Genomic DNA, 26,730 nt, shown 5'->3' on the forward strand with positions numbered 1-26,730 from the left:
TTGCTGTCATCTACTCATCTGGCTCAGTGTCTGTTTTTATAACTAAAGAGGCTTTTTTCTTAATGTTTATTTGTTGGGGCGCCTGAGTGGCTCAGCCGGTTAAGTGTCTGTCTTTGGCTCTGGTCATGATCTCGTGGTCTGTGAGTTCGAGCCCCGCATCGGGCTCTGTGCTGACGGCTCAGAGCCTGGAGCTGCTTCGGATTCTGTGTCTCCCTCTCTCTCTGGCCCTCTCCTGCTCATGCTCTGTCTCTTTCTGTCTCAAAAATAAACATTAAAAACACTTAAAATGTTTATTTTTGGGGGGGAGGGGCAGAGAGAAAGGGGTACAGAGGATCCAAAGGGGGCCCTACACCGACAGCAGCAAGCCCGATGCAGGGGCTTGAACTCACGAACCGTGAGATCGTGACCTGAGCCACAATCCAGAATTGGACGCTTAACCGACTGAGCCACCCACGTGCCCCGAAATGAAGCTTTATTGGAACCCAGCCCCATCCATTTGTTTACACGTGGTCTGTGGTGGTTTTTGCACCATAACGACAGAGCTGAGTTAACTGTGGTACAGTCTAGGGTGCAAAGTGGAAACCATTTGCTAGTTAGAGAAAACACGTGTAGATCCCTGTGCTGGCTTATTAAGGACCGAGACTGCACGCTTCTGTGTTTCTATTCTTAGCACTTAGCCCAGTGCCTATGACATAATGGTAAATACCGTGTGGTATGTAAATGAGTGAATGTCATGTTGCATTTTTTTTTTTTTTTCATGTTGCATTTTTAATTACAGATTTTCGAGTCAATCTTTTATCCCTCGATGATCTGGCTCCAGCTGTCCGTGAGAACTCAGACTTGGAACGGAAGGTGAGTACAGCCAACTTAATTTTTCACGGTAGGTTACGTGGAGACGCTTGGTAGCATTGTGCTTCCTTTAGGCCCGTGGGTCTTGACCTAACCCCCGGGGGACCCTTGGCACGTCTGGAGACAGTTTTGATTATCGTGACTGGGGTGGAGATTGCTGCCGGCGTCTGGTGGGTGGCGGCCAGGGATGCCGCTCAGTGTCCTGCAATGCACAGGACGGTCCCCACTGCAAAGAGTGTTTAGGCTTCAGGTGTCAGGAGTGCCCCGGGTGAGAGATCCTGATGTAGGTGAAAACAGAATAAAGCTAGTTAATGTGGCAGGTGATTAAAGCAGGTCCCTCTTAGGGGTGCCTGGCTGGCTCGGTCGGCGGAGCGTGCGACTCTTGACCTTGGCTCAGGTCGCGATCTCACGGTTCGTGAGTCTGAGCCTCGTGTGGGGGCTCTGCGCTGACAGTGTGGATTCTCTCTCCCTCTCTGCCCCTCCCCCACTCATGCTGTCCCTCTCTCTCAAAATAAGTAGTAAATAAACTTAAAAAAAGAAAAAAGAAAAAAAGCGGGTCCCACTTAAACTGCCCCATAAGAACGCCGCGCTGACCTGTACTCATCATAGTGCCCCATTGTGGTTCTTGCCATATTAGTAACCTCCTCACTATGGAACCTGCAGGCACTGTTTTAATAATACATAATAATGACGTTGTAACGGATTTCAACCACGTGCCCCCTACACATGCTCACACCATCAGTGTTAAAATACAGCAGCCCCAAAGCATCTCAAGAATATTGCTCATGGTACTGGGCCTGCTCAAAACCCCTGAAGGACCAGCGTGGACCCTTCCCTGCTGGGCCCCCTGGGTACCCTGCACTCCGTTCTAATGCGGTGGTACTTTGAGCGTGTTGATCGTTTGAAACCACTTTCCCGTGACCTCTGTCACCCTCCCTTTAGAAAGAAGGCCAGCGGGAAAAGGCATCCAGCCAAAGTCCCCAGGCAGGGGGCCCTCCCACTGGAAGCGAGGTCTCAGAGTGCCTGAGCGAGCCATCGGCTTCCTCTGCCGGGCCTGAGGATGCTTCCAGCCCGAGGCCAACGTCTCAGGAGCCCACGGCCAGCACAGTGAGCTCGGCTTACTCAGAAGATTTTGAAAAATCCCCAAATTCGACAGCATCCGAGTCAAGGGCCCGTTCCGAGTCTCCTGAAAGGACGCTGGACACTCTGTCAGAATTCTCTGCAAGCCTGAAGACAGACCTTCCCCTGCCAACGCTCAAGCCTTGGAAAAAGCAAGTCGGGGACGTTACAAGAGTCATCATGAAGGAGACGGCTGTGCAGACCCTCGAGCCCGCCTTCACCTACCAGTGGGTGGAGGGTAAGTGTGCGGGCCCCGGGGGGAGGCGCCGGCTCCCAGGGCGCGTGCCGCCGGCATCCTTGGAAGCATGACGAAGGCTTCAGGGTCTGTCATTATTAACCAGCTGGGGGGCCTCGGTGCCCCGTTCCCTCTTGCAACGATGAGGGGCAGCCGCCCTGGGTGTCTCCCACTGCCTCCCGAGCTCGAAAACCTCCGGAAAGGTTTCAGAATCAGGGACTAAGGCGGTGGTTCTCAGCTGTGGTGAGCCTGCCCCCGGGGGACCTCAGCGAGGTTGGAGCCAGTTCGGGCTGTCATGACTGGGTGGAGGCCAGGGATGCTGCCCAACGTCCTGCGGTGCCCAGGCTGGCCCTGCCAGGAGATGACCCAGCCCCAAATGTTGGCGGTGCCCAGGGCGAGCCTGGGGACGGCACTGAGCGTGGGACCACCACCTGGGACGGCGAGGCCTCAGGTGGCTTGGGGGTCCCGGTGCGGTGTGTTGTGGTGGATTCTCTTCTGTGGTGCAGGGGACGTTGCTCTTCATGGCCGGTGTGAGTTTCCAGGCGTCTGTCTTGTCTCCAGTCTCAGTCTTGGCCCTTCTGGGTGGAAAGGTCCCTTGCTTTTAAACGTCCCCCCGCTCTCTTTTCTCGCCTAGGTGGCTGCCCACAGCGTAGCCAGGGTTATTCCTGGACTGCACGAGGGCGTAACACTCTCACCTGCTGTATTCATTTTGATTCAGGGGGGCTTAGCCGTGTCACAGCCTGGGCTGCACGCTGGGGTAGGTCATGACCATTTTCTCATTTCTCGGGGAGGAAAGCCAGTCAGACGTGCCAAGTCAGATCACTAGAAGGCCTTCGAGGGTAGTGGAGGCCCAGTTCTGACGTAGAAGCCTCTGTGCTCCTCTCCACGTCCTCCCGCTGCCTGACAACGTAGCCTGTTGTTGACAAATGTGCGCGTTTCTGTCTCTATTATTTTGCGACTTAAAGAGCCCTTTGGTAAAACCCAGCTGGTGCCGTTTTCCTCGACTAGGCCTGATATCGAAAGAGGAAAACAGCAGTCTAAATCAACCAGCTTATCAGAGTCCCGGGAACATTCCGAAGCCTTCGTGTGGCCCCAAGGATGGAGGGGAGAAGGAGGGGAGGGCATGATGTCACGGACTGCGGTGATGGCTTGAGCCCGTTCAGCAGACTTGTACCAGGAGACGCCTCCAGGAAGACGGAGGCAGGTTCGGGGAAATCGTAAAGGAGGTTAACAAAGCAAGAAGGTGGCTGTCCTGTTCGGGAGAGGAAAGCACAGACTCGTGTAGCTTATTTCATCCGTTGATGAAAGTCGCTCTGAATCCTGCCCACCGGCCCCTCCCCCTCTGTCTCTGGGACAGGGCCCGGTGTGGCGGCCGTCGGACCGGCTCTGGGAGGTGCCTACGTGGACCCCGTGCCCATTGCCAGCCACGTCGTCAGCGCGGACTCCATAGAAGGTAACAGTACCCTCAGCGGGTCCTTGCGGTGAAGCGGACGCATCTTAGCTGCAGGGCTGCCCCCGCCGGGAGGGCTGCTGCCCCGCTTCAGTGCTGGGTTTGGGGAGTCTGTTGGCGACGTGGTCACAGGCAACTGCCCCGGTTCCTAGGACCCCTGACGACAGACTGGGTGTCTGAGAACCTTTGGTCCGTGTTGCCAAAGGACACCCGTGTCGGATAAGACAGGAATGTTGGGAGTAACACACCTCTAGGCCCCCCACCCCCGCCGCACTGCTTTTATTTTGCGCGCTCCCCTCTGAGGCTTCGCGTCCAGAATACATGGTGCTTTTTCCCCTGAAGACGCTCGGCAGGTCCTGAGTGTGAGCCAGCGTGGTGACCACAGGCCTGGACTCCTTTCAGAGTCTGGGGGAGTTGTGGGGTCCTAGGGAGGCCCGGTCCAGCCTGGGGCAGGGGGAAGGCCCTCCCAGCAGCTGCCGAGGGAGCCCAGGGCGCGTCAGGTCCCCACGGGGCCACTGGTGGCTCACGGGGCACAAACAAAGGTCCATCTAGGACTTGGGTTTTTGGGTTTTTTTTTCCCTTTTCAATTAAAAACAAAACAATTTTTTTAACGTTTATTTGGTTTTGAGAGAGACAGAGTATGAGTGGGGAGGGGCAGAGAGAGAGGGAGACACAGAAGCTGAAGCAGGCTCCAGGCTCCGAGCTGTCAGCACAGAGCCCGACGCGGGGCTCGAACTCACGGACCGCGAGATCACGACCTGAGCCGAAGTCGACTGCTTAGCCGACTTGAGCCTAGGCGCCCCTGCCATTTTCAACTTTTTTAAAGACGAAGACGGTAAAATGCACAGGTTGTAACAATTGAAATGTTTGTATCCTTTCAAAAAACTCTTCCATTTAGCTTGCTATTACCTCAGAGATTTTTCTGTTCTCTCGTAGTCTGACAATGATCATTTCTAACAGTTACACAGCTTCCATTTTTCAACATATTTTGAATTTAATTAAAACTTTTTATTTTTAATTGTACTTTTCAAAGTTTACTTATTTATTCTTAGAGAGAGAGAGAGAGAGAGACAGCGCACGCAGGGAAGGGGCAGGGAGAGAATCCCAAGCAGGCTCTGTGCTGGCAGCTCAATCCTACGCACCATGAGATCGTGACCTGAGCTGAGACCAAGAGTCAGACGCTTAATCGACTGAGCCACCCAGGAGCCCCTTTAATTGTATTTTTAATTTTAAGTATTTTAGTTTTATGTTTAAAGATACATAACAGGATTTACCCTCCTACCCATTTCTTTAAGAGTTTACTCGAGACAGAGACGGCACAAGTTGGGGGAGGCAGAGGGAGAGAGAGAATCCCACGCAGGCTCCGCACTGTCAGTACGGAGCCCGACGTGGGGCTGGAACTCACGAACCGCAAGATCATGACCTGAGCCGAAACCAAGGGCCACGACGCTTAGCCGACTGAGCCCCCCAGGCGCCCCTCCTCTTACCCGTTTTTCAGCGTCCAGCTCAGTGGTGCGATCAGGATTCACATCGTGCGGTTGCAGAACCTGGGGTTTCCTAGACTTCTTCCCGCGGGTGGGACGTTTGGTTGAGGCTTCCGTTTCTGCCTGGGAGCCGAGCATCCCACGTGCAGCCCCTGAGGGTCCCACACAAGCCCGCAGACAGCAGTGTTTCTGGCGGCAGCGCTTCCAGAAGGCAGCCCCCCTTGGCCCCGCGGGGACGCTGCTGAGGGCGGGGTGAGGCGGGGGGGACAGGCGGGCGGGTGGGCGGAGTGACACGGAGCTGGTACAGCCCCGACAGCTTGCAGCCCGGCCGCGTTGGCGCTCAACGACATGCTGAAGCAGCAGCTGAGCCTGACGCAGCAGTTCGTGGAGGCCAGCCGGCACCTGCACACGTCCCTCCTGCAGTCCCTGGACCGAGACTCCTTCCACTACCACACCCTGGAGGAAACCAAACAGGTGACCGCAGCGCACACCCCCTTCCCGGGAGAGAGGGCAGGGCCCTTTGCACGCGAAGGGGGACAGGGCTCAGCCCGGGCAGCAGGGACACCGTGGGCCCAGTCACCTACAGTCCTAGGGAAAGGAGCTGTCCTCGTCCTCGGCGAGAGCAGTATGGGACGGGGGCAGCGAGAGGCAGCCTGGCGCGGGCCGCGGCTGGCTAGGCTGTGTGTGACCCTGGAGCAAAGGGGACCTCCTCGGTGGGGGCTCCTGTCCCTCTGCAGACCCGTCCCCAAGCTCTGCCCAGCCCTGTGGGCCGAAGTGCGAAGACTGTCACACTCACCTCTCGCTCCCCCCTAAATTTAAGTTTTGTTCGATTGTAAAAATTTTCTTCTCATTTTGTAAAAATTTTGTTACAGAGGTAGGTAATTTATAAAGCCCTCCACAATTCCAGAGAGAATTCGATATTCTGTAGATTTTCCCTGTGTAAAATAGGAACATGATGTATGAAATATACAATATTATGTATGTTTCATACTGTATGTTATAAGATATATAGCATACTAGGTATTAGATATGATAATGTTTATAGAGATGTCATCACACCACATGAACTCCTGCACGGTCATTTCTATCCTTTTATCCACAAATATCTTGCTTTGTAGTTCTTAAAACTAAGGACTTTGAACAAGATGGTCACAGTATCATTATAACACCCAAACCAAATGAACTTTTCTTATTTTCTTAGTATTGGTGGATATCCAGGGGTAGATTCCCACTTGGCTCATGCAAGTCGAACATTTTGTTGCTATTTGTTTCCTCAGAATCCAAAGCCTGTACATCAATGTTTGGGGTCTTTTTAGCCTCCCGATTAGGGCCTAGGGCGGTGGTTCTTGGCTCGGAGCGGCATCAGACCCCGAGGGCCACCAGGGTTCCGCTGGCAGCAGAGGTGGGCCTGGGAGCGGGTGTTCCCCCTGGTGCCCACAGGGGACCCACTTTGAGAACCCCTGCTTACCGGTTTCCCCTGCCCCATCTCTTTGATGTTTCCTTGCAGTTCATTTGTTCAAGTAAACAGGTTGTTTCTTTGACGGTTTCCCGCATCCTGGACTCTGATGATCACACCCCTGCGGGGTTCTTTGACTTCAGTTGGTCATACACATCGATTGGTGGGATACAGCTGAAGTGATCTGACCATGTCACCTGCCTATAGCCCCCCGTGGCTCCTCACGGCCTGCTCTGGGCCCTTCTGCCCGCCCCGTGTGCCCTGAGGGCGCCCCCAGTAGCCCCACTCGCCAGCTCCCCCCACCCCCAGCCGTGGTCATGCTTCCCTCTCAGACCCAGTCAGGGCGCATCCCTCGCAGGTGCCTTGGCCAGAGCCTGTCTGGGCTTGTCTCTCCTCTTCTTTCCACAGCATTGTCACGTGGCTTTGCGTCATGGTCTTTTTCTGCCCACCTGCCCGGGAGCCACTGGGGACAGGCTGCCTCCAGCACCCAAAGCCTCAGTGGACTGAGGTGGCGGTGGTGACGGCCCCCTGTCCTCTGCCCCACAGTACATCAGGCACCACAGGCCTGCCCCGCTGTCCATGGAGGATGCCCTGGAGGAGGTGGAGGAGGAGCTCTGGGGACCGGAGGTGAGGCGGGATCCGTGGGTTTGAACGGACAAGCGGGTCCAGAACACCGGCTGCGAGGCCGCGACACACGTTGGTTTCCAGGGGACAGTGGCGGGGGGCAGGCGGTGCCGAGGACTCACCCGAGTGGAATCCCAGCTCCAGCCTTCTTTAGCAGAGTAGTGGAACTCGCCCGGCCCCCGAGGGGACGCGCGGGCCGGTGGCAGTGGCCCCACGGGTGGAGCGGTCACCACTCACGGCCGGACGGAGGATGGCAGCCTGTCGGGAGCCCCGCGGAGCGGCTGTGCCGGCCGGGTGCTGGCCGCCCAGTGAGCGGACACAGACGGGAGGGGCCGCGGCCCCGTCTGCTAAGCAGGAGCCCAGGCCAGGTGTCCACGCCGGGCACACCCACTTGAGGCGCCAGGGCAGCTCCTGACCTGACCGCACGACTCGGACGCAGTCTCTGCGTTCCAGGCACGCCTGCTCCCGACTCGGCTGGAGCACACTTCTAACTTGAACACGCAGAGAAAAAGGTCTTTAAAAAAAGTTTTTATTTGAAGGCAAAACAGTAAAATCCACAAGAAATTGTTAACAGCACGTGTTTACGTTTTATCCTGAATCAGACACGTTTGAACAATTCACAGCTACAGGAAACCTAGAACAAAATCAAATATTTTATCACATCAGGTTGAAAAGTTGGAGAGGACTTTGCATCTTATTGAAAAGAATTTTTCAAAAACATTTCTGTACAAATAAACGGCACCGCACGAGCTGCCCACAGACGCCAAGCGTGGCCTGTCCCACGCCGTCCCCAGCGTCGCCCAGCAGACCCCACTCCCTCCTGGCCTCACCTCCCTCGATGGTGGTGGCTGTGGGGGGGGGGGGGGGGGGCAGCAAGGGGAAATGAGGAGCAGGAGGCACAGCCAGGGGTCTCTCTCCACACCCTGGAACGGAAGGTCCACGCAAGCGCTGGTGTTGGGTTCCTCTAAGTGGGAAACACAGGCCGAGACGCTAAGGGTACAGACTCTCCGAGGGTGTCATTCCGGGACCTGAAGGTGCCTCAGGTCCGTGTCCTCAGAACCTCCGTTTCTGCAGGTACAGCAAACGGCTGACGTTTGGGGGAAAAAATTTCAACGCAAACAACTAAAATAAATGAACTAAGGGCCAGCATGTCTCAGAGGAATCGGGTTTCAAATTCTCACTGGGATCCTCTTAGAGCAACATTCCCTTCTCCAAAACTAAAGACCTGGAGTAAAAACGAGAAGAACCCTGTGTAACTTTGCAAATCAAAAAGGGTCTGTTTTTCTGTTTGGAACCAGCGCCTGGCCTGAGCTTCCCCATCCACCGCACGTCGGCGGGGCACAGGCGGGGCACAGGCGGGCAGGGCCGGCTGGCCCCACACCCGCTCCCAGGCTGCCGGGCCACTCGCCCAGGGCCTCTCCTCCACACGCTCCTACTGGTTTAAGCAGAAGCTCAGATCTGCCCGAGGGGAGAGGTGCGAAACAGCCGTGCCTTAAGATGTCAGGGATTCTCATCCAGGGGTGCAGGGTCTCGTGTTTCTCACTTCGCCGTCAAGGGAAGCAGGCTCTGGCCGCGCGGGCCCGGGCATCTCCTGGCGGGGTCGTGCTTCTACGTTAGAGCGGTTTGCAGGCGGGGCCCGGGGCCTTCCAAGCTATCGAGCATGGCGCTCGTCACTAGGCAGGCTGTGGCCTTCCTTCTCTTCTGCCGCTCCCCAGAGATGGAGGCTGTGTGAGAACTGAGCTGTCCCTACCATCTGTCACTGCCAGTAAGCCAGGAAGGTCCCGGTGGCCAACGCGGTGGCCGAGGCGTGGCTCCCGCCCGCAGAGCGCCTACTTGCACTCGTCCCTGGCCTTCATGCGGGCGATGAAGGAGTAGCTCTTGTTCCTGCGGTAGTTCTCGTAGGGGTCGTCCAGGGCCACGCCCACACCCTTGTACTGGTCCCACTTGTCCCGGACGTCCCCCCCCTTGATGGGGTCCTGGATCCCTTGCTCTTTCACGCCGAGGCCACCAGATCCACTCCAGCCTTAAGAAGAAAGGGGGGAGGGCGGTTATAACCCACGAAAGCCGAAATTTGGCACATTTATGTGTGAAGTGAAACAGGACTCCGTGTGCAGAGCTGAATGATGTGCACGTGTGTGGGCGGCAAGCGTGTAACTGATGAGGTAAGAAAGAATGGCCAGCAAAAACCGCAGGCTCGCCCTCTGTAGAAGTTCTGGCAGAGAGCCGGAACCTCCTCTGGCTCCCCAGCCCCAAAGGCCCAGAGCGGGTGGTGGTTCTTCCCAGGAACCTTACCCATTTTCACCAGCATCTGATGTCCTTTGTTTTCTTCCCCGAGCCTTGAATCAGGAATAGGAGGTGCTGAATTAGAACCCAGACCAGCCGAGGAACTAAAATTAAGACAGGTTACGTTTTTTAAAAACGAGCGGATACATTTATTGGAATGAAAACTCTTAGAACATTACAGCGTGTGGCGTACGTGAAGGTTCACCAGTTAGGAGGACACACACACACATCCTGGGTCTCTATCATTCTTCTTCGTCATCTTCGCCAGCCAGGGAGGGGAGCTCCCTAAGATGGCCCCTGCCCCACGGCGAGCGGTGAGGGCAGGTCACACGGAACCCCCAGAAGGGTCAGACGCAGCCCAGGCGCCGCCTCAGGCTTTACAGCGTTACCACAAAAAAGGCAAGAGCGTGGTGTGGGGCGAGGCGGTGCCACTGTCACCGCGCTACAACTCGGGGTCCCCGAGGTGCCACCTCGGCACGGGCCACCGGGAGCACGTCTTCTAGCGACAGGTTTCAACATTCACAGCAAAGCATCAGAGGGTTCCAGCGCTACCAGCGGCCACTGGACAGTTAAGACAGAAATCTTACGGCGGGGTGGGGCTCCTGGACCGCGACCGGCGTCTCCGTCCCGGGGAGTAGGACTTGGAGCGGGAGCGGGACCGTGAGCGGGAGCGGCTCCGGGAGGAGCGAGACCGGCTGCGGCTCCTGCAGGGAGGACAGGGCGGGCGGTCGGCGGCGGCCACGGGCCACGGGCGCCACGGAGGGGCCTCGGTCCGCGGGCGGCACCCTGCCTACCTGGAGCGGGAGCGGGAATAGGAGCGGGAGCAGGAGCGAGATCTGGACCTGGAGTACGAGCCCGAGGACTTGGACGACCTTGAGTTGGAGCGGGAGGAAGAGCGCCCTCGGCTCTTGGATCTGCTCCGAGACCGTGAGGGTCCGCTGCAGGGAGAGAGCTGGTGAGCGGCGCCCCCGGCTTTCGGGAAGACCCCGGGCGAACCTCTGGTGCTGGCGTCTCGGGTTTAACTTGGGCCTCGCGTGAAAAAACCCCCAGGCCCGGGCAGGGGCCGGACTGACCTCCCTCTGCCCCCTGCCCCCTGCCAGGGGGAGACGGGCCAGCCTGGGGCAGGACGTGACAGCGCGTCTGCCCGGCACAGGCAGGGCCCCGCTGTAGTTTGGGGAGGCGGGCGGACCGTGAGCGGGCCCCCGTGCGCTCACCTGTTCCGCTTTTCCTGGCCCTTCCTCCGCCGCGCCCGCATCTTCGCTCGAAAGAACTCATAGAGGCCGTTCTGCTCCCAGCCTTCGCTGTAAGACACAGGCCTTCCCGTGTGACTCCGTGCGCCTCCCTCCCGCACCCAACTGGGGAAAGTTCACGTCCGGGTGTGCGGCCCTCCCTTCCCTCGTTCATTCGGACACGGAGCAGGGTCCCTCACCCGGGTGAGCAGAGGCCGCCCTTCTTCACACGGGGAAGCGGGCCGAGAGGCCGGGCCTCCCACTGGGAAGCAGTCAGGCTGGGCTGCACGCCCGGCTCCCATGCCTTTTCCACATCAGCGTTTCCCCAAACAGCTCAAACGGCTGTTAGGGCCTACGATGTTCCTAACAGGGAACCTGGAGCTCTGACTCCCAGACGACAGGCCTGTGGCCCTGCAAAGGGCAGGCCATGAACTGTGAGATCATGAACTGTGAGATCATGAACTGACCCGAAATCAAGAGTCGGACACACAAACGACCGAGCCACCCAGGCGCCCCTACGCCTAGCGTTGTATAGGCCACCACTTTCCTCACCTGGACCTCACACTACCCTGGGCAGAAGGCGTGGAGTCTTTCCCATAAACTAAACTCGGGAGAGTCAGGCCAGGAGAGGGGACAGGGGCCACCCTCCCATCACCAGCTGCATCCCCAGTCTCCCCGAGCCCCGTACCTGTTCCTGGGCCTGTCGTGGGACGGAGGGCTGTAAAAGGCCTCCACAGCCGCCAGCAGCCTCTCGCTGGGCGGCATGGGGGGTGGGAGGCGGATGTCTTTTGGGTCCAAAGGCTTGTACTCATGGTCTTCCAGCTGCAGTGAAGAACACAGGTGTCACGCACGCCAGCCGGAATCCCCGTCAGGCCCACCCAGGGTGCTGTGGGCACCGGGGAGTGGGGTGGGGGACATAAGGGCCTGGTCTGATGAGGGTTACCCCGGGCACGAGTGTTCCTCATCCTGTCCTCCTTGAGAAATCCCACTAGGGCTGCGGCCACACCAGTCATCTGATCCCTTAATGAGGCGGTTGAGGACTTTTTGGAGACCAATAAAGGCCACAGTTCTCCCTCCAGAAAACACGTGAGACACAATCTCCAAGGTGAGATGATGGAAAGGCCCCTCGGTTCACTCACAGACATGATGCAGATCGCAGATACGGCCAGACTTCTGCCCTGTGCCCCCAGCTCCTACCCCAGGGCCCCCTCCCGGGTCAGAGCAACATCAGCCCGAGCCAGGGAACCCCCTCGCCAGAAACCAGGTCAGTTTGCCGCCCCCTTGCCGCCCCGGCGCAGCCCTTCTCGACTGCCAGTCTGACGGGGCCTCAGAGTAGACGAGAAGTGGCTCCTCTCTCAGCGCATCTCTTGAGCGGTTTGCAGCCCGACCTTGGTCCCCTTGCCCCCCACCCCCACCCCCGGCGCTGCCCCTCCCTGGATTTCCTGCAGGCCCAGTTCAGAGGCCACACCTTCTCTGAGAAATCCCTCTGCCGTCAGCCACTGGACAAAGTGGCTTCCCAGGGCCAGGGTCAAGAGGGCTGCACCTCACACCCAGCCTGGCCCGCTGCTCATGGCCACAGAACTTGGGGCACCGGGAGGGAAATGTGGAGGGGGCAGAGGAGACACGGGCCTTGCTCATTCTTGCCCCAGGGATTCAAGTCCAGGTAGAGGCGTTGGCTTGGACGCATTCCCACTGACCGCTCAGGCTGGCCGGGCGTAGGGAACCAGAGGGAAGGGGCCCCGGGCGGCAGCATTTGTAGCCTGCGGGGAAGCGGCTCCCACTACTCCTCACATGCGCGAGCAGGTGCTTGCCATGGTGACCTTACCTTCACGAGGGGCGCCATCAGCCCGGCAGGCAGATCGAAGTAGGGCACGTTGGGGACCAGGCTAGGGTCATCATGGTTGATGTGGGGAGGGCCCTGTCGCCGCATGTGGGGGGGCTGCCCATTGAAGCCGTGGGGAGGAGGGCCGAAGTCGGGGTGCTGGGGCCCACCCCAGGGTGGGTGCTCGTTGATCCCAGGATGAGGCATGCGGTGGCCAGGGTGGTGGTGAGGGGGTCCCATATCTGCAAAACAGAAACTCCTCTCAGGCCCGCTGGGGGTCGTGATCTGGGTGGCGCTGACAGCACAACTGAGATCTACAAGGTGACAAGTGCCCGCGGAAGGGGGTCCAGTGAGGGGCAAAGATGCCAACACCTGCTCGTGGGCAGCCCTGCCCGGCACCTTCTCTCCAGCTGCTTCTCGCTATCTGGGGTGTTGCAGCCAGGTGGGGAGGATCTGGGTTCGGGGGGGACCAGTCCTGCACCCACACCAACACCCGTGGGCTCAAGGCAAAAACAGGGAACCATAAGGGAAATCACAACATTGTAGCAACATTATGGGCTGAATTGTGCCTCCCCACCCCAGTACCCCAGGATATGACTGTTATTTGGAGACAGGGTATTTAAAAAGGTAACTTTCAGTGAGGTCCCACAGGCAGGCCAACACGACCGTCCTGATGAGGCGAGTGGGACACAGGTACACACAGAGGGAGGCCGATGTGAAGACGGGGAGAAGACCCCCTACTCTCACAGCCCCCAGAGCGGGGGTGGGGGTGCGGGGGGGGGCAAGACGCCCTGTGCTTTGGTACAGCCCTGGGGAAACCTGTACTGGCCATCAATGTGCTCAGTGGTCCCAACTGAGTTTAGGATCAAGAATGAATTTTAAAACAAACATAGAAGCAGTGACAGAGTAGAAATCATTTTTTAAAAAGAGAAATTTAACTAAATTAGACATTCTTTCCAAAAAAAAAAAAAAATTGGCAACGAACTAGAAAAGATGGTGAAAACAGCCAGACAAGGAACCGGGAAGGGGCACCACGTGCCCACTGTGGGGCTTGGGAGCTACTTTCCTTCCACAAACCCCCACATCCTTCCTCATGTGCAGGACAGACAGACGCAGCGCCCTCTTCCCAGGCTCTGTGGGAAACGGGAGCAGGACTTCCTACCCTGCCAGCCAGCCGGCTGTGTGCCACATGCCTCCACCAGGGCCGCCAGCCTCTGCGTCTCCCCGCCTTCCCAAGGGCCCGGCCTGGGCTTCCACAACATCCCGTGACCCTCTGCTTGTCACCTTGACTCAGGGGACGTGCCAGGTCCCGCAGCAACGGCCCCGAGCTGCGCCATGAGCCCGCTCAGGAGGGCGATCCGTGAGGCGCCTCCTCTGAGCAGGGGACGGGAACGAGGGGCAGGAGAGGGAGGGCGTGTACGGGGCCGAGGACAGTCCCCACGGAGGGCGCCTTCGCACTCACCGGCGGGGAAGTCCCCCTGGGGGTAGTCGAAGCGGTGGGGGTAGGGCGGCCGCTCGAAGGGGTGCCGCGGGGGAAAGTCGTCCTGCATGAAGCGAGGTGGGAAGCGGTTGAAGTTGTGGGGGTGCGGCGGCTGGTTGAACTGTGGGTGCTGCTGGTGGGGCGGGAAGGGTCCCCGGAAGTGGGGCGGCCGCTGCATGCGGAAGGGCGGCTCGCGCTGGCCTCCGCCCCATGGAGGCTGCTCGTGCTGGCTGTTCCAGGGGCCCTCGAACTGGCTGTTCCAGTTGGGGTCGGGCTGGCTGTTCCAGGGCGCGTCCCGCTGGCCGTTCCAGCCGGGGTCCCCACGCTGCTCGCCCCACATGCCCTCATGGCTGTTGTTCCAGGGTGGGCAGTGGGGCGGCCCGCCCTGGTGGTGCGGGTAGGGGGGCTGCTCGGGAGGCTGCAAGGCAAAGGGCGGACGTGAGCCCCCCACGAGGCCGGGCCGGCACCGGCCAACCGCTCTGCGGCACTGGCCTCCGCCCGTGGAGGCGGCCCGGCCCCGACCTGGTGCCACCTCCTTCCCTCTGCCGCGTGGCGGACGCCGTGCCGCCTGGGCGCACCCCGGGCTCACACTCCCAATGCTGCCCCCGCGTCTCAGCAGAGGGGGCTCCCTGTGCCCGCGTCCAGGCCAGGCAGGCCCCGGGGCCGCACGACCACCAGACACAGAAGCTGGCGGATGCCCTCTTGTTCCCCCGCCCCTGGGTGCTTGCAGAGCAGCTGGGCCCGGGGACGCGTGGCGGCGGATGCTGCTCTGACGACACTCCCTTCCCTGTCACTTCCCCTCTGCCCTGCACGGTCCTCTGGGCCCCCTCCCGTACGAACTCAAATCCTGTCTCAGGGTCTGCTCCCGAGGGCCCGTTCCAGGAAGTGTCTTCCTGCAGGGGGAAGAGAACATGAGCTCTGGATCTCACCCAACTGCTGCTGTGAGGCTGAAAACGGGGATTCTGACCCCAAACAGGGCCGGGGGGGGGATGTGCCCGGGAGGACGACCAGAGGGCCCATCTCTAGGGTCACAGCTGGGAAGCTCCGCTGACCGCCAGCACAGAGCAGGCCGAGGCTGCACCACACGCTCAGGTCTTTCAAGAAGTCAGAAAGCCAGACTTTAAACGTGGGAGTTACTTCAAAATGTGTAAGATACCACGTGGGCAGGCCAGGCCAAGCGTGCCTCTGCCTCTGGGCAGACCCTCAGGGAGGTGGCCCTCGTCAGGAGCCCATCCGCCAGTCCCCAGAGAGAAGGTGGAGCCTGGAGACACTGAGGGCTTCTGTTTTCCACACCTACAGAATGGGGACGAGAACTGTTCCCTCAGTAGAGGGCACCCACAAAACGCCCAATGGCACACGGCTCACAGCTGGCACCCAGAGGCGCAAGCCGTCTTTACGGAGATGCCCAATCTTTGGTGAAATTAAATCTCTTGTCCTAAAGCTGGGGTGGGGGATGGGGACGCAAAGCCACAGACCCCGCCCGTCAGTCCCAAGCTGACTCCCTCCCACCCCCTCCACAGAGTCCCCTGGCAGGGCTGCATCCATTGGGGGCCGCGGGACGGGCCAGAAGCTGTCTAATCAGATCCAGTGACCAGAGAGCAGGCGGATCTTTCCAGTATTTCCCAGTCATGCGAAGCTGGATGAGATGACCCCAGCCTAGAAATTCTGACCCCAAGGAACCAGAGCCAATGGGCAGCATCTCTGCCCCAGAAAGCACTGCCAGCCTTCCGTTTCTGACCTTCCTTTTCTACGCAAGCACCATGTTCTTTGCAGGGTGACAAAATGTTGGCACTGTGCTAGCTGAACCAGTTAAAGGGGCAGAAACCGTTCACCTGGCTGTACTCAAACCCTATGAAGCTTCCCAGCCCTCACAGAACACGGGGTCCTGTGCTCCTAAGGCCGGAAGGTAGTAGCAGGGATGGGTGTGAAGAGCTGACTTGCCTTGTTCTGCCCCTGCCCCTCAGCAACGTGGGGCTGGTCTCTCTCCCCTACCCGCTCAGCCCCAGGGCCATGCTGCAGAATCTCAGGTTTCCCCAGCAAGCCAGGAAAAGCCCATCGACCCACACAGGACAGCGCCCACCCCCCACCCCCCCCACAAGTTTGGGAAAATACCTGCTGCTGGCCCCAAGGAGCCACGGGATGAGGCTGGTCAAACCACGGGGGCTTGTTAGGTGGGATCTGATCGTGGGGTCCAGGGCCCCGGGGGCCGGCAGCAGCAGGATCCTGGACTCCCCCGGAGGCGTCGTACTCAGAGGAGCCAGGCATCTGGATGGGAGGCTTGCTGTCATCTAGAGCCAGGCAGGAAGGTGGTTAGCAAGGACAACAGTCAACAGGAGGCGCCGCCCGAAAAGATGTTCAGCGACCACTGCGGGACCAACCCAGGCGGGGCCTTTACCGCTCAGTAAACCCCTGCTGTGTGACCCCACTGGAAAGCGATCGCCTACAGGACGGCAGTGAGAAGCGGGGGGACTGACCTCACACACGACATACCCCCTCCTCTGAAAGCCTCCCAACACCTTAACTTCTGCCCCATCTCTCGTTTGCTCAAAAATTCCCACTACTGATTTTTATTAAATGCCCTTTCTACATCTTGTTGAAAGATCATTCTTCCCCAGCTCATCTGTTATCTCATGACACTCTTTACATGTCGAACCATCCTTCCGCATTCCTGGGGCAAACCCTATTTGACCGTGATGTGCCTTTAAATACTTTGCTGGATTTCAGGTGGTAAGTAGTTGTGCATTTGTATTCAGAAGTGACGTTGCAGGACCTTTATCGCTCTCTTTGTCCATCTGATGTAAAACTTATTCTGGTCTCAAAAAATGATCTGGGCAGCTTTCCTCTCTCTGCGTTCTCTGGGGTAGTTCGTACAGGAAAGGAATCCTCTGACTTGTAAGGGTTTGGTCATATTCACCTGTGAAATCTCCGGGCCTAGTGTTTGGAAACAGGTTAGAATCTGGCCCTGGGACTGGGCCCGGTTTGGGGCCCACGGAACCGGAGTCCTTCTCTGCGGGAGAAGGCTGCCTTCCTGAAGCTGCCTCCCAGGGTGGGTGCTGAGGGAGCCCCGTACCAGGCTGGGTGGTTGGCGGGATGGCAGGGGTGGGTGTGGGGGCCGGAGGCGGGGCAGGCGGCGGCGGGGTGGCCTTGACTTCAGCTTCCATCTGTGGCATTTGGATCTGCTGCTGCTGCTGCTGCTGCTGCTGCTGCTGCTGCTGGGCCAGGCTGTTGACAAACTCCTCGTGCTGCGTCTTGAGGGTCTGGATCTGCTGCTGGAAAGCTAGCTGCACCGGCTGGACCACCGAGGAGTACTCGTTGATGAGCGTCGCCTGGCAGAGAGAGAGGAGAGCAGCCGGCGCTCAGGATGGCAGCCTCAGGGCTCGCTGCCTCGGCCCAGACCTTCTGGAGCAAACCCCGGAAAGCCCCTGGAATCTGGGACAGTGCCTTGGGCAGTGAGGCCCAGGAGCCCGGAGCAGGCAGGCAGGTGACTGTCACGTAATAGTCTCGACAAGCACAGAGCCTTCGAATCTAGCCAAAAACCGGTGACAAGAATGTTCGTTGCAGTTAAGTAAATCCCTGGTAAAGGGAACAAGCCTCGACAGCCATGTCCTTGACTGTCACACGACTGTTAAAAACTCAACGCTGAGGGGCCCCTGGGTGGCTCAGCCAGTTAAGGAGCCAACTCCTGATTTCAGCTTAGGTCATGGTCTTCCAGTTCTGTGGGTTTGGGCCCTGTGTCGGGCTCTGCACTATGAGCCTGTGACTCTTGCTCTCCCTCTCTCTGCCCCTCTCCAGCTCGGCACTCTTTCTCTCTCAAAATAAACTCAAAACAAAACAAAAAACCAAAAAACAAACAAACAACAACAAAAAACCCACAAACACTGACAAAATTCTAGGTTACAGTCCTCACTCGCTACACAGCTCTGAGCAAGTCACAACCTCCCTGAACCTCAATTTCCTCATCTGTAAAATGTAACGGTAATGGGACCTACCTCCAAGGATTTGAGGGAGAACTCAGTGAAATAACATACGCAAAGAGACTAGGGCAGCACCATGAACATGAGCTGTTGTCACCAACTCAGCAGAAAAAAAGCAGTTAACGTCACCGACCGGGTGTTTTATTTCATGACAACAAAAAACGGGAAAGTGTTTTTAAAAGTACACCACGCACTTGCTCCTCCTGCCTCTCTGAGCATGAAAGCTTCTCCCCTGCGGGGAGGTGGCATTCAAGACCATCAAGAGGACACAGCCAACACAGCTTCTGACACTCCCACCAGATCTCTGCAGAAAAACGCTACCTTTCGGCCCGAGGAAAGGGGTAGGAGCTCTGCTTTTTCTTCTAGCAGCTGTGGATGGGGCAGCGATGCCGGTGCCACAGTAGAGGTGACCAAGGACACCCGGCTGGTCCTCCCCTCCCGGCCCCGCACCCCTGTCCTCAGAGAGGAGGCAGACATGCACGTACGGGGCACGACCACGACGGCTAAGACTGCCTTGAGGCTTTCTGACGCTTCCGTTGTGCGGAAGCCAGCCCGGAGGACCGGCGCCAACAGGCCAGAGACTGCCAACAGCAGGGCCTGAACGGGGCAGCCCGGTCGCCAGAGCACCAGGGAAAAGGCAGGCGGGCTCAGCGGGCAGGGGCTCCCTGGCTACTGTGGACAGGGCGGGAGCCCCCACAGGCTGCTGTTCGGAGCCCGGCCTCCCACTGCTCACCACCGCCCCGGAGACACGTGCAGGAGCCCAGTTTGGAAGACGCCACCCAGCCTCTGAAATCCCCACCCCACCCCACCAGCCGTTCCTGGCCCAGGCGGGGGCTGCGGTCCCCTCGACTTGTGGCAACGTGCTGGGGTCGCAGACGCCCCACCCTCCGGGCCCTGGGGGGGATCCGCACCGGTCCCGGGGAGCGGCGCGGGTGGAGGTGGCGCCCACCTGGTACTGGCCGAGCCCCAGGGCTGGGCTCTGTAGCTGCTGGATGATGGAGTCGTCAAAGTAGCCGTTCTTCTCCCAGAGCTGCAGGAGCTGGACGTGGGGGGAGGAGGGAGAGACCGCGTCAGAAGAAAATTCAGCACCACCACCCCCTCTCCCCCCACCCCGCGGCCCTCTCCCCCCTGCCTCTCCCGGCTGCCCCACGTACCCGGGCGATCTTCTGCTGCTTGTCCTCCTCCACGGCCAAGAAGCTGGTGCAGTAGATGGGCACCACGACTTTCTGCAGGGCGGCCAGCAGCTCCCTGGCCTGCTTGCGCTGGCTGTGAGGGAGAGACCTTCCGCGCGTCAGGGCCCTGGGGCGGGACCCGGCCACGCGCCCGTTACCATTGCGGCTCCAGCCACAGCACCCTCTGCCTTCTCGGGACACGGGCCCCCAACCCGGCCGGGACGAGGGCTGGGCTCCCCACAAGACCTATGCTGGCATCTGGGCCCAAGTGACAGACGGACAGCAATGGGAGGAGGGAAAGAACAGCCTGGGGACCTTCAGGGCGAGGCCTGTCACCCTGGTCTCCTGATCAGTAAGACAACCCTTTCCCCCCGGTGATGGACACAAGGCCTGTAGGAACCCCAGCTGTCTGTGTGGCCTCACTCAGCCCTGTCCCCCCCTATGCACAAGGAGACCTTGGCTCGAGCTCCGCATCTCAGGAGGCAGAGGGAGCGTGCTAGCCATGCCAGCCGGCCCGTCCTCACAACTTCCTGGGGGGCACTCTGTGTACATGGGTGTGGAGGCCCCTGTGGCTGTGCAGTTAGGTGGCAGAACCCGGTGGTACACGTTGCCTCCTGCAGGAGGATGCAGGGCAGAAGACGAGCAGCCCAAGGCCCTCCCAGCACCTAGCTCACCAGAGAGTGCTCCGAGAGAGCAGGGAATGCAGCCCTGGGAAGAGGGACAGGGGAGGGGAGAAGGGGAGGGCAGTCCTAGGAGGAGGACAGGGTGCAGCACTAGGCTTCTGGACAGAGCAGAGCTCAGGAGGAGCATGGCTGGACAGCTACCAGAAACAGGGCCGTCTCTGCAGAGCTGCCCTGGTCAACACAGTGGCTGGTCAAAGCAGGAGAGCAGAGAAGGTTCTGAGCGGCTGCCTATTTCCCCACAGCAGAAAAATAATGGAGGGACAAAGCAGGGAGTGGCTGGGTGGTAACAGAGCCATCTGCCTGGCACAGGAAACAGGGAGCGGAGGGGCGGGGACCCAGACCACACACTCGCGGCAGGAGATGGGACGAGATGGGGTGAGGGTCGGGAGGGAGGCGGGCAGCTTCTGCTGCTCTCGCGGGAGCCGTCCCCTTCAGCCAGGCCAAGCTCAAAGCCAAACTTGGCAGCCAGTCTTGATGGCTAAGCACTAGCCTCACCAGTAATCTGTGCTTCTGGTTTCCTCTCCAGGACTGCTTTGGCTCAGGTGTCTGATTTTTTTTAAGTTAACCTTTGTCGTAAGGTACCAAAGAGGCTGTGCAGAACTAAACGCTGGCCTGGCCTCGGGAGGGCTGTGTGTGTGGTGGGGGTGGGTTTCAGGGCGGTGGGACAGAGGGTAGCAAAGAGGACCCCATGGGAGGGACCTGAAGCAAAGCAGAGTCGGGCAGCAGGGTGACTGAGTGAGCGAGTGTGTGTGTGTGTGTGTCAACGAAGAGAAGCGGGCAGCTGACACAGATGCCTAAAGACACCCAGAAGCTGCCCGAGGAAAGTAAGGAGTCAGGGGACGGTGGCCCGGGTGACATGAAGGGTCTAGGGAAGGGGCCAAGATGTCGGGGATGGTGGGGTGTCCTCCCGACGGAGGGCTCATGGCTCAGACCAATCCTCCTCTGGGGTCTTTGGACACGCGACGCCCACGGTCCCGGGCCAGGCCAAGCTACTGAGTGCAGAACAGCAGCCCAGTAGAGGGCCAGAAGAGGGGGGACAGGCAAGGCGGAGCCTGGCGGGGCCCTCACCAGTGGTGCAGCACGTCGTTGATCAGGTAGATGAGGTGCAGCCGCAACTCGAAGTGTGCCCCGTCGGCTGTGATGCGGTTCCGGAGGTGGCCCGCCATCAGCTCGCAGTGAGGAGGGGACTTGGCGTTGCTAAACATCCAGTTCTTCCCGGCCTGCAACAGCCAGGCCGATGGTGAGCAGGGATGAGCTCCCCGCCGGGCCACCACGCGGGCAGGCGCCCAGGAGGCCGAGGGCGGGCCCTGAGGGCGTGGCGTCCAAGCGCTCGGCTGCACACCCAGGCTTCTGGCTCCCTCTCCCCGGAAGCAGCACACCTGCCCGCAGCGCTCGAGAGCGGAGACAAGGGGCAGATGGGGTTCCCCCCGGAGCACTGCCACCCTACGCAGGCCGCAGGAGGCTCCCAGCTCATCGGGAGCGCCAGATTCTGGGAGCGCCCGCCCAACCCCCCCTCCCGCGCTCACCGAGATGGCATCTTTGGTGCACGTGTCGATGATGGGTTGAAGCAGGTTGTCAAACTCATTCATGTCCAGCTGGGTCTCCTCCAGGAGCTTCTGCATCTGCTGCTCCACCGCGTGGGCCACGGCCGCTGTCACCTGCTCCTGGGAGGCCAAGCAGGAGGGAGGCTGAGTGAGGAGGGACCTCAGCCCAGGCTGAGCCGGGCCCATCCACGCCCTGCCCCCAGCATCAGGAGGTCCTGTCCCTCACACCTGAAGCCCGAGACACGCATCGGGGACAGTCATGGTCACAGCCGTGACCAGGGCGGGCAGGGAGAAGATAGAACAAGACAAAGCGTAGCAAGAGATGGTATCTGCCCCCGAGGCGATGGATGGAAAAACGAACACCCAGAGGGGCAGCCAATCAATTCAACAAAAACAGAATGAAAACTGAGCGACCAGTGTGGACAAACAGTCCAAAGACAACATACAGTCACCGGTCAAGGGAAAAGAGAGCAACCACACTAGCAGTCGGGGAAACGGGAGTTAAAATGTGGCGCGGGGTCTCGCACGCTAGATTCGCAGACCGCGAAGCGGCTGAGGCCCAGTGCTGCTGTGGGCTGGGCAGTCAGCTCAGGGCTGGCCGAGCCGGGCCACCCAGTCCCGGACGAGCTCTGCATGGGAACCGAGGGGGAGCGCTCTGGAAGGTTTTGTTTTCGGCAAAATGACAGTAGTTTTACATCTTGAACCCAGTGATAGAAATGGAGCTGGCGTTTCAGGTGTTTTATTTTTTATTCATCCTGTTTTTCTGGCAACTCGTCCTGCTGTACTTTGCCAAAAACTCAAACTGTGACAAATCAGGACCAAAGGGTCCTTCCCCGTGACAGCCTGGGGTGGCCTAGCTAGCGGGAGCTGGGGCCAACGGCACCAGAGGCCACCCGGCCTTCGAGCACGTGGCCCCACTTGTGGACGTCCACCCCATCACGAAGGGTGTCCACGCGTCAAAGAGCTCGTGGAATGACTTCACGAAGAACGGTGTCCCGCGTCAGGGGCCCCGCTAAACACATCCCAAGGGGTGGCAGCCCTGTCTTCAGTGCTGGCACCTGGTGGCGGATTCTTCTGATAACCATTCTCAGTCCCAACACACAGATGCAAACGCTGAGGCCCAGGCTGAGCTCCGGCTACCCGCCTCAGGACCAAGAGGGGAAGCAGGGAGGGCCCCAGGCCTCCTCGGGACCCCCCCTCCTCCCAGGGCCAGCAGGGGAGGGAGGGAGAGGGCAGAGGAGGAGCAGGCCCCGTACCTGTCTGAGAGCTAAGAGGTGCTGCTCCTGCTGCTGCAGGTTCCACTGGCTCTGCTGGATGAGCTCGTCCATGGATGGGGCTCCCTGGGCCGGCGGGATGGGCGCAGCCGGGGCCAGCGGGGGCTGCGGCAGGGGCGGCAGGGCCGCGGCCGGCTCCAGCTCTGGGGCCTGCTGCTTGCAGATGACTGGTGACAGAGGAGGAAAGGTGGCCCCCATGAGGAGGTGGCCAGGGCCCAAGCGTCCCCTTGGCTGCCCGTTGGGCAGCTCCAAGGCGCAGAGACTTCCCCTCCCTATTTGAGCCGTCCACAAGAGGACCCCCATGCTGCACGGCAGCCCCTCACTCTGAGCCCGGCTCCTCCCGCTCTGCCCTTAACTCGAAGGGCCCTAGTCCTGCCCTCGACCCTAAGGGCCCTCTTCTGTGTGACGTCACCTTGCCCTTCCCTAGCCTGCCATCTGGCCTTGCCAATGGCCTTCCAGCTGAGACTGAGCCCATCACCCCCCACCCTCTCCACCCCTCACCCAGGCCCCAGCCCAAGTTGAACCCAGATCATAAACAGCCCCACCCCAAGGGGGTCTCTCGTTCCCCAGCCTCCTCAGCAGTTTCTGTCTGTAAAAACTTTGTCTCACGCCTCCTCTCAACAACTTTACAGCTGAGGCTCATCTTTAATTCTGCGCCTCCCGTTTATCTCGTTCCGTGGCGGTCTGGCTCTGCACCCCCCTCCCGCCAACCCCTGTGGACATCCTTCTTCAGGCCGGCGGCCCGGTCTCAGGTCCCAGTCTCACTTGGCCTGTGTGGCTGCCCCCAGGCCCCGTCGTCTTTCCCTGCCCGACCCTGGGATGCCGGGATGCCTAGTTCCACCCTCTTCTCTGCGCGAGCCCACAGGGGAGCGTGACATGGTAACCTGAGGCTGCAGTTACGTTCGCAAGCCACGGCTCCTACCTCTGTTGTCACCATCCTGTATTCCTTGCACTATGGATCCGATTACAGACCCAACAGCCCACGGGCTTTCCACAGGCACCTCAAACAGGCACACGTGTCCTCTCGCCACGTGCTCCACCTCTCCAGGGCCCTTCCCAGGCTCCGTGGCTGGCACAGTTAGGCCCAGGCCCGAAGCCCAGGAGGTCTGGGCACTCCCCACTCCCTTGCACCCTACACTGACAGGTCACCCCGGGTAGTCAAGTCGGAACCTCCTACATCACACTCCGATCTGTGTCCCTGCCGTCACTGCTGTGACTCTGCTGTCACCTGCATCACCCTTGGAACTGGTCTCCCGAGTCCAGTCCTGCCCTCTACACCTCTTCGCAATACCGCAGCCAGAGTGCTGCTGGTGAAAGTGTGGTCCGAGGGTCAGCCCTTGGCGAAACCCGGACCGAATATACAAATGGCCAACGATCATTCTGGCATCTTCATAGCGGCTTGATGGTTCGCAGTTCACTTTATTGTATTTTGCAATAGTACACTTTCCACAACAGGTCGGGTTTTAAAAAAATGAAAAATAAAATCTAATTCTTCACCAGAGTTTGTGAAGCGCCATTCTAGAACAGTCTTGGGCTCACTCTTCTCAAACTACACACAGTACTGAAATCCTCCAAGATCTCTCCAAAAGCTTCCAGAATTCCTAAGTCCCTGGCAAGCCAGCCCTCCGTCATCTGTACCCTGGCCTCTGTCCACTCCAACAACCCTTCCTTCTCTGGGTTTTAGCCACCCTGAGCTGTTGCTCCCTCCACTCCCAACCCTCCCTAAGGCTCTTTCCTTTGCCTAAACACTGCTCTCCTCTGTTTCCACCTGACTAACTCTGACATCCTCTTTAATCTCAACAGAGATGTCGTTACCAGCAGAAGGCATTTCCTGAGCCAACTTCCCCTGTTAGAAGCACCCCATCCTTCCCCCCCACCCCCGTTATAATGCCAAGTCCCAAGCAGCCCCCAATTTCTGACAGTCCAGGGAGGGAGTGGGCTCCCTTGCAGGGAAAACAGCACCTCACCTCATGGTCACTTGGGCCAAAGCACTGTCCTCCTCTGCCTGGTTATGACACCCTCATAAATATCCAACTGGGGCCCTAGTTCATGGATTTACCCCTTAACCCTACTTGCCCCCATGCCCACTCCCTCTGACCCAACCTGCTGACCTAATTCAGACCTTACCATCAAATGCCCTGTTCCGTCACGTGCAGACCTCACTGGTCCCAGCCTCCATTCATGCTCCCTCCACCCTGTCTTCCACACTGGCCCCACAAACCTGACCCGCCTCTCCCTTCCCTCAAACACTCTCGTGGCTTTCCACTGCCTGTAGCAGCTGTTTTCAAGGTGATGTGCTGGGGCTGATGAATGGTTGCTCCAAAACACTTAAGTGCATACAACAATTTGCCTACAATTGCAGGCAAACCCCCACCTACACCTCAAACCTAACTCCTAACTGGCACCAAATGAACTACTGGAATGAGAGAGAAAATCCAAACTTTCCCCTGGTATTTATCACTCCAGCTCAAACCCTTCCCTCCTCTACACACGTTCTAGGCTCTAGCCATGGTGGGCTTCTCACAGTACTCTTATGGCTCCCTAAACACACCGTGTTTATTCAAGCCAACGCACATTTGCTGTTTCTTACCAACTTTTTATTGAACACCTACTACCTACCATGTATTATATAACACAACGACCCAAACAAGGTCTGGTTGGCTTCGGGAAACCTATAGTCTTAGGAAATATACACCTTTCGATGCCTACCACTTGGCAACCCCCTACTTATTCATTTAATGTCATCTACAAGCTTGAAATGTGATACTAAACAAGACAGATGTGGGCTCTTACCACGCGGTGACTATTATTCAAAGGCCATTCTAAACCCATCTTAAACTCTTTGAGAGCAGGGCTGGAAGCCTGATACACAACTCAGCGAACATAAATAAATGGCAAATATCTGCCAAGAACTAAAACCCAAAGAGCAAGTCTTTTAGATCTGGACTGCAAACACCTGAAATGCACAAAAATCTTGCTAGACCCCAGAGTCCCGCAAAGGGTTCTGGACACCTGCCACTAGGGTCCCAGTCCAGCCTCTATCACTTCCGCTCTGGAAAACACTGAAGTAGCCACTCTACTTCTGCTGACCGAAGTCATCACATCTGCAAAACAATACAGAAATCCTTTATCCGGAGCCCAGGAAGAGGATCAATAACCTCGTTCTCTATTACACTCGGACCCAGCAGCCGCTCGGGGCAGGGCCCTGGGATTGTGAAGGCCGAGCTGTCCCATTTTCAGAGACTGAGCATGCGGCCGAAAGAAGGCGGTTTGTGGCAGAGCACGAACTGGAGTCGGAGAACGGAATCGCTTGGAAGGGGCGGCCTGAGAGCTGGAGAGAACTCACGCTGCTGCTGCTCCAGCGCCAACTTGCACTTGTAGTAACTGTAGAACTCGCCTCCGAACAGAAACGAGAATTTCGGGTTGTCCTTCTGCTTTTCCATCGTCATCTTCTCAAACTCGGGCCCGTTGCGAGCCACGAACTGGGCCAGCTTGTCGATGACATTTCGAAGCTCCTGGTCTGGAGGACGGAGAAAAGGCCACGCGGGGCGTCAGGGAGGACCGCCCAAATCCGGGAGCCCTGGCGTCCCAGCCCCCGTCCGCCGGGCCGGGGTCCCTGGGGCTGGGCCCCGGAGAGGCCGCCCTTGTACGGGTCCCGATAGAGGCCACACGCGCGCCGGGGATGCGGGGACCCGCGGGAGAGGCCGCAGGCGAACCCGGGCGGCCGAGCCCCGCCCCCTCCTAGGCCCGGAAACCCCGGAAGGCGGGGCGGGCCAAGAAGGGATTCCGGGGAGAGAGAAACGGTCCCCGAGCCGAGGCTGGGCCTCACCGTCGGGCGGCAGGGGCATCTCCATGGCTCCGGCCGCAAGGAACGTCCTCCGGCGCCTCACGATCGCCCACCAGCCCCGTCTGCGGAAGCCGGCCGGAAGTGGCGCGAGGGAGCCGTTTACGGCTGGTCTCGCGGGCGGCTTCCGCCCTCCACTTACGGCCGTCGCCGGGAAACCGCGGAAGGGAGGGCAGAAGGCGGGCGGGAAGAAGCCGCGCGATACTGG

At 59.0% G+C, this 26,730-nt stretch overlaps 2 protein-coding genes across 8 annotated transcripts in view; one reads left to right on the forward strand and one right to left on the reverse strand.

Annotated features, from left to right (window-relative positions):
- Positions 1 to 8,377, forward strand: part of CA2H19orf44 (chromosome A2 C19orf44 homolog) — a 21,382-nt gene extending 13,005 nt beyond the window's left edge. Inside the window, exons 6-11 of one of the 5 annotated variants that reach the window (XM_042928802.1) lie at positions 779 to 851; positions 1,790 to 2,206; positions 3,561 to 3,656; positions 5,445 to 5,611; positions 7,140 to 7,220; positions 7,372 to 7,788. In XM_042928802.1, the coding sequence (XP_042784736.1) occupies positions 779 to 851; positions 1,790 to 2,206; positions 3,561 to 3,656; positions 5,445 to 5,611; positions 7,140 to 7,220; positions 7,372 to 7,632 (1,095 nt within the window). In that variant the 3' untranslated portion in view covers positions 7,633 to 7,788. The other 4 variants (XM_042928799.1, XM_042928798.1, XM_042928800.1 and 1 more) reach the window with 4 other exon arrangements.
- On the reverse strand, positions 7,730 to 26,637 carry LOC122214116 (calcium homeostasis endoplasmic reticulum protein). 3 transcript variants are annotated; one of them, XM_042928796.1, is made up of 17 exons: positions 26,508 to 26,637; positions 26,025 to 26,198; positions 22,661 to 22,845; positions 21,387 to 21,524; positions 20,929 to 21,080; positions 19,160 to 19,271; positions 18,955 to 19,044; positions 17,102 to 17,357; positions 16,144 to 16,319; positions 14,014 to 14,449; positions 12,555 to 12,793; positions 11,418 to 11,551; positions 10,715 to 10,801; positions 10,295 to 10,438; positions 10,088 to 10,204; positions 9,510 to 9,604; positions 7,730 to 9,240 (listed from the first exon to the last, which is right to left on the reverse strand). In XM_042928796.1, the coding sequence occupies exons 1-17, from the start codon at positions 26,530 to 26,532 to the stop codon at positions 9,047 to 9,049; spliced, it is 2,754 nt and encodes a 917-aa protein (XP_042784730.1). In that variant the 5' UTR covers positions 26,533 to 26,637; the 3' UTR covers positions 7,730 to 9,046. The 3 variants fall into 3 exon arrangements, with proteins under 3 accessions (XP_042784730.1, XP_042784731.1, XP_042784729.1); XM_042928797.1 differs by having other exon boundaries at positions 14,014 to 14,095; positions 19,160 to 19,304; XM_042928795.1 differs by having other exon boundaries at positions 19,160 to 19,304.
- Positions 26,638 to 26,730: the final 93 nt, after the last annotated feature.

This window comes from Panthera leo, chromosome A2 (assembly GCF_018350215.1).
Source record: "Panthera leo isolate Ple1 chromosome A2, P.leo_Ple1_pat1.1, whole genome shotgun sequence".
NCBI classification, from domain to species: domain Eukaryota; kingdom Metazoa; phylum Chordata; class Mammalia; order Carnivora; family Felidae; genus Panthera; species Panthera leo.

Excerpts from the sequence above, each read along its gene's own strand:
- LOC122214116 (XM_042928795.1), bottom strand. The coding sequence starts at position 26,532 with ATGGAGATGCCCCTGCCGCCCGACG. Across the intron at positions 26,199-26,507 it reads GATGCCCCTGCCGCCCGACG|ACCAGGAGCTTCGAAATGTC; the intron begins GTGAGGCCCAGC and ends TCCGTCCTCCAG. Across the intron at positions 9,241-9,509 it reads TCAGATGCTGGTGAAAATGG|GCTGGAGTGGATCTGGTGGC; the intron begins GTAAGGTTCCTG and ends TTTCTTCTTAAG.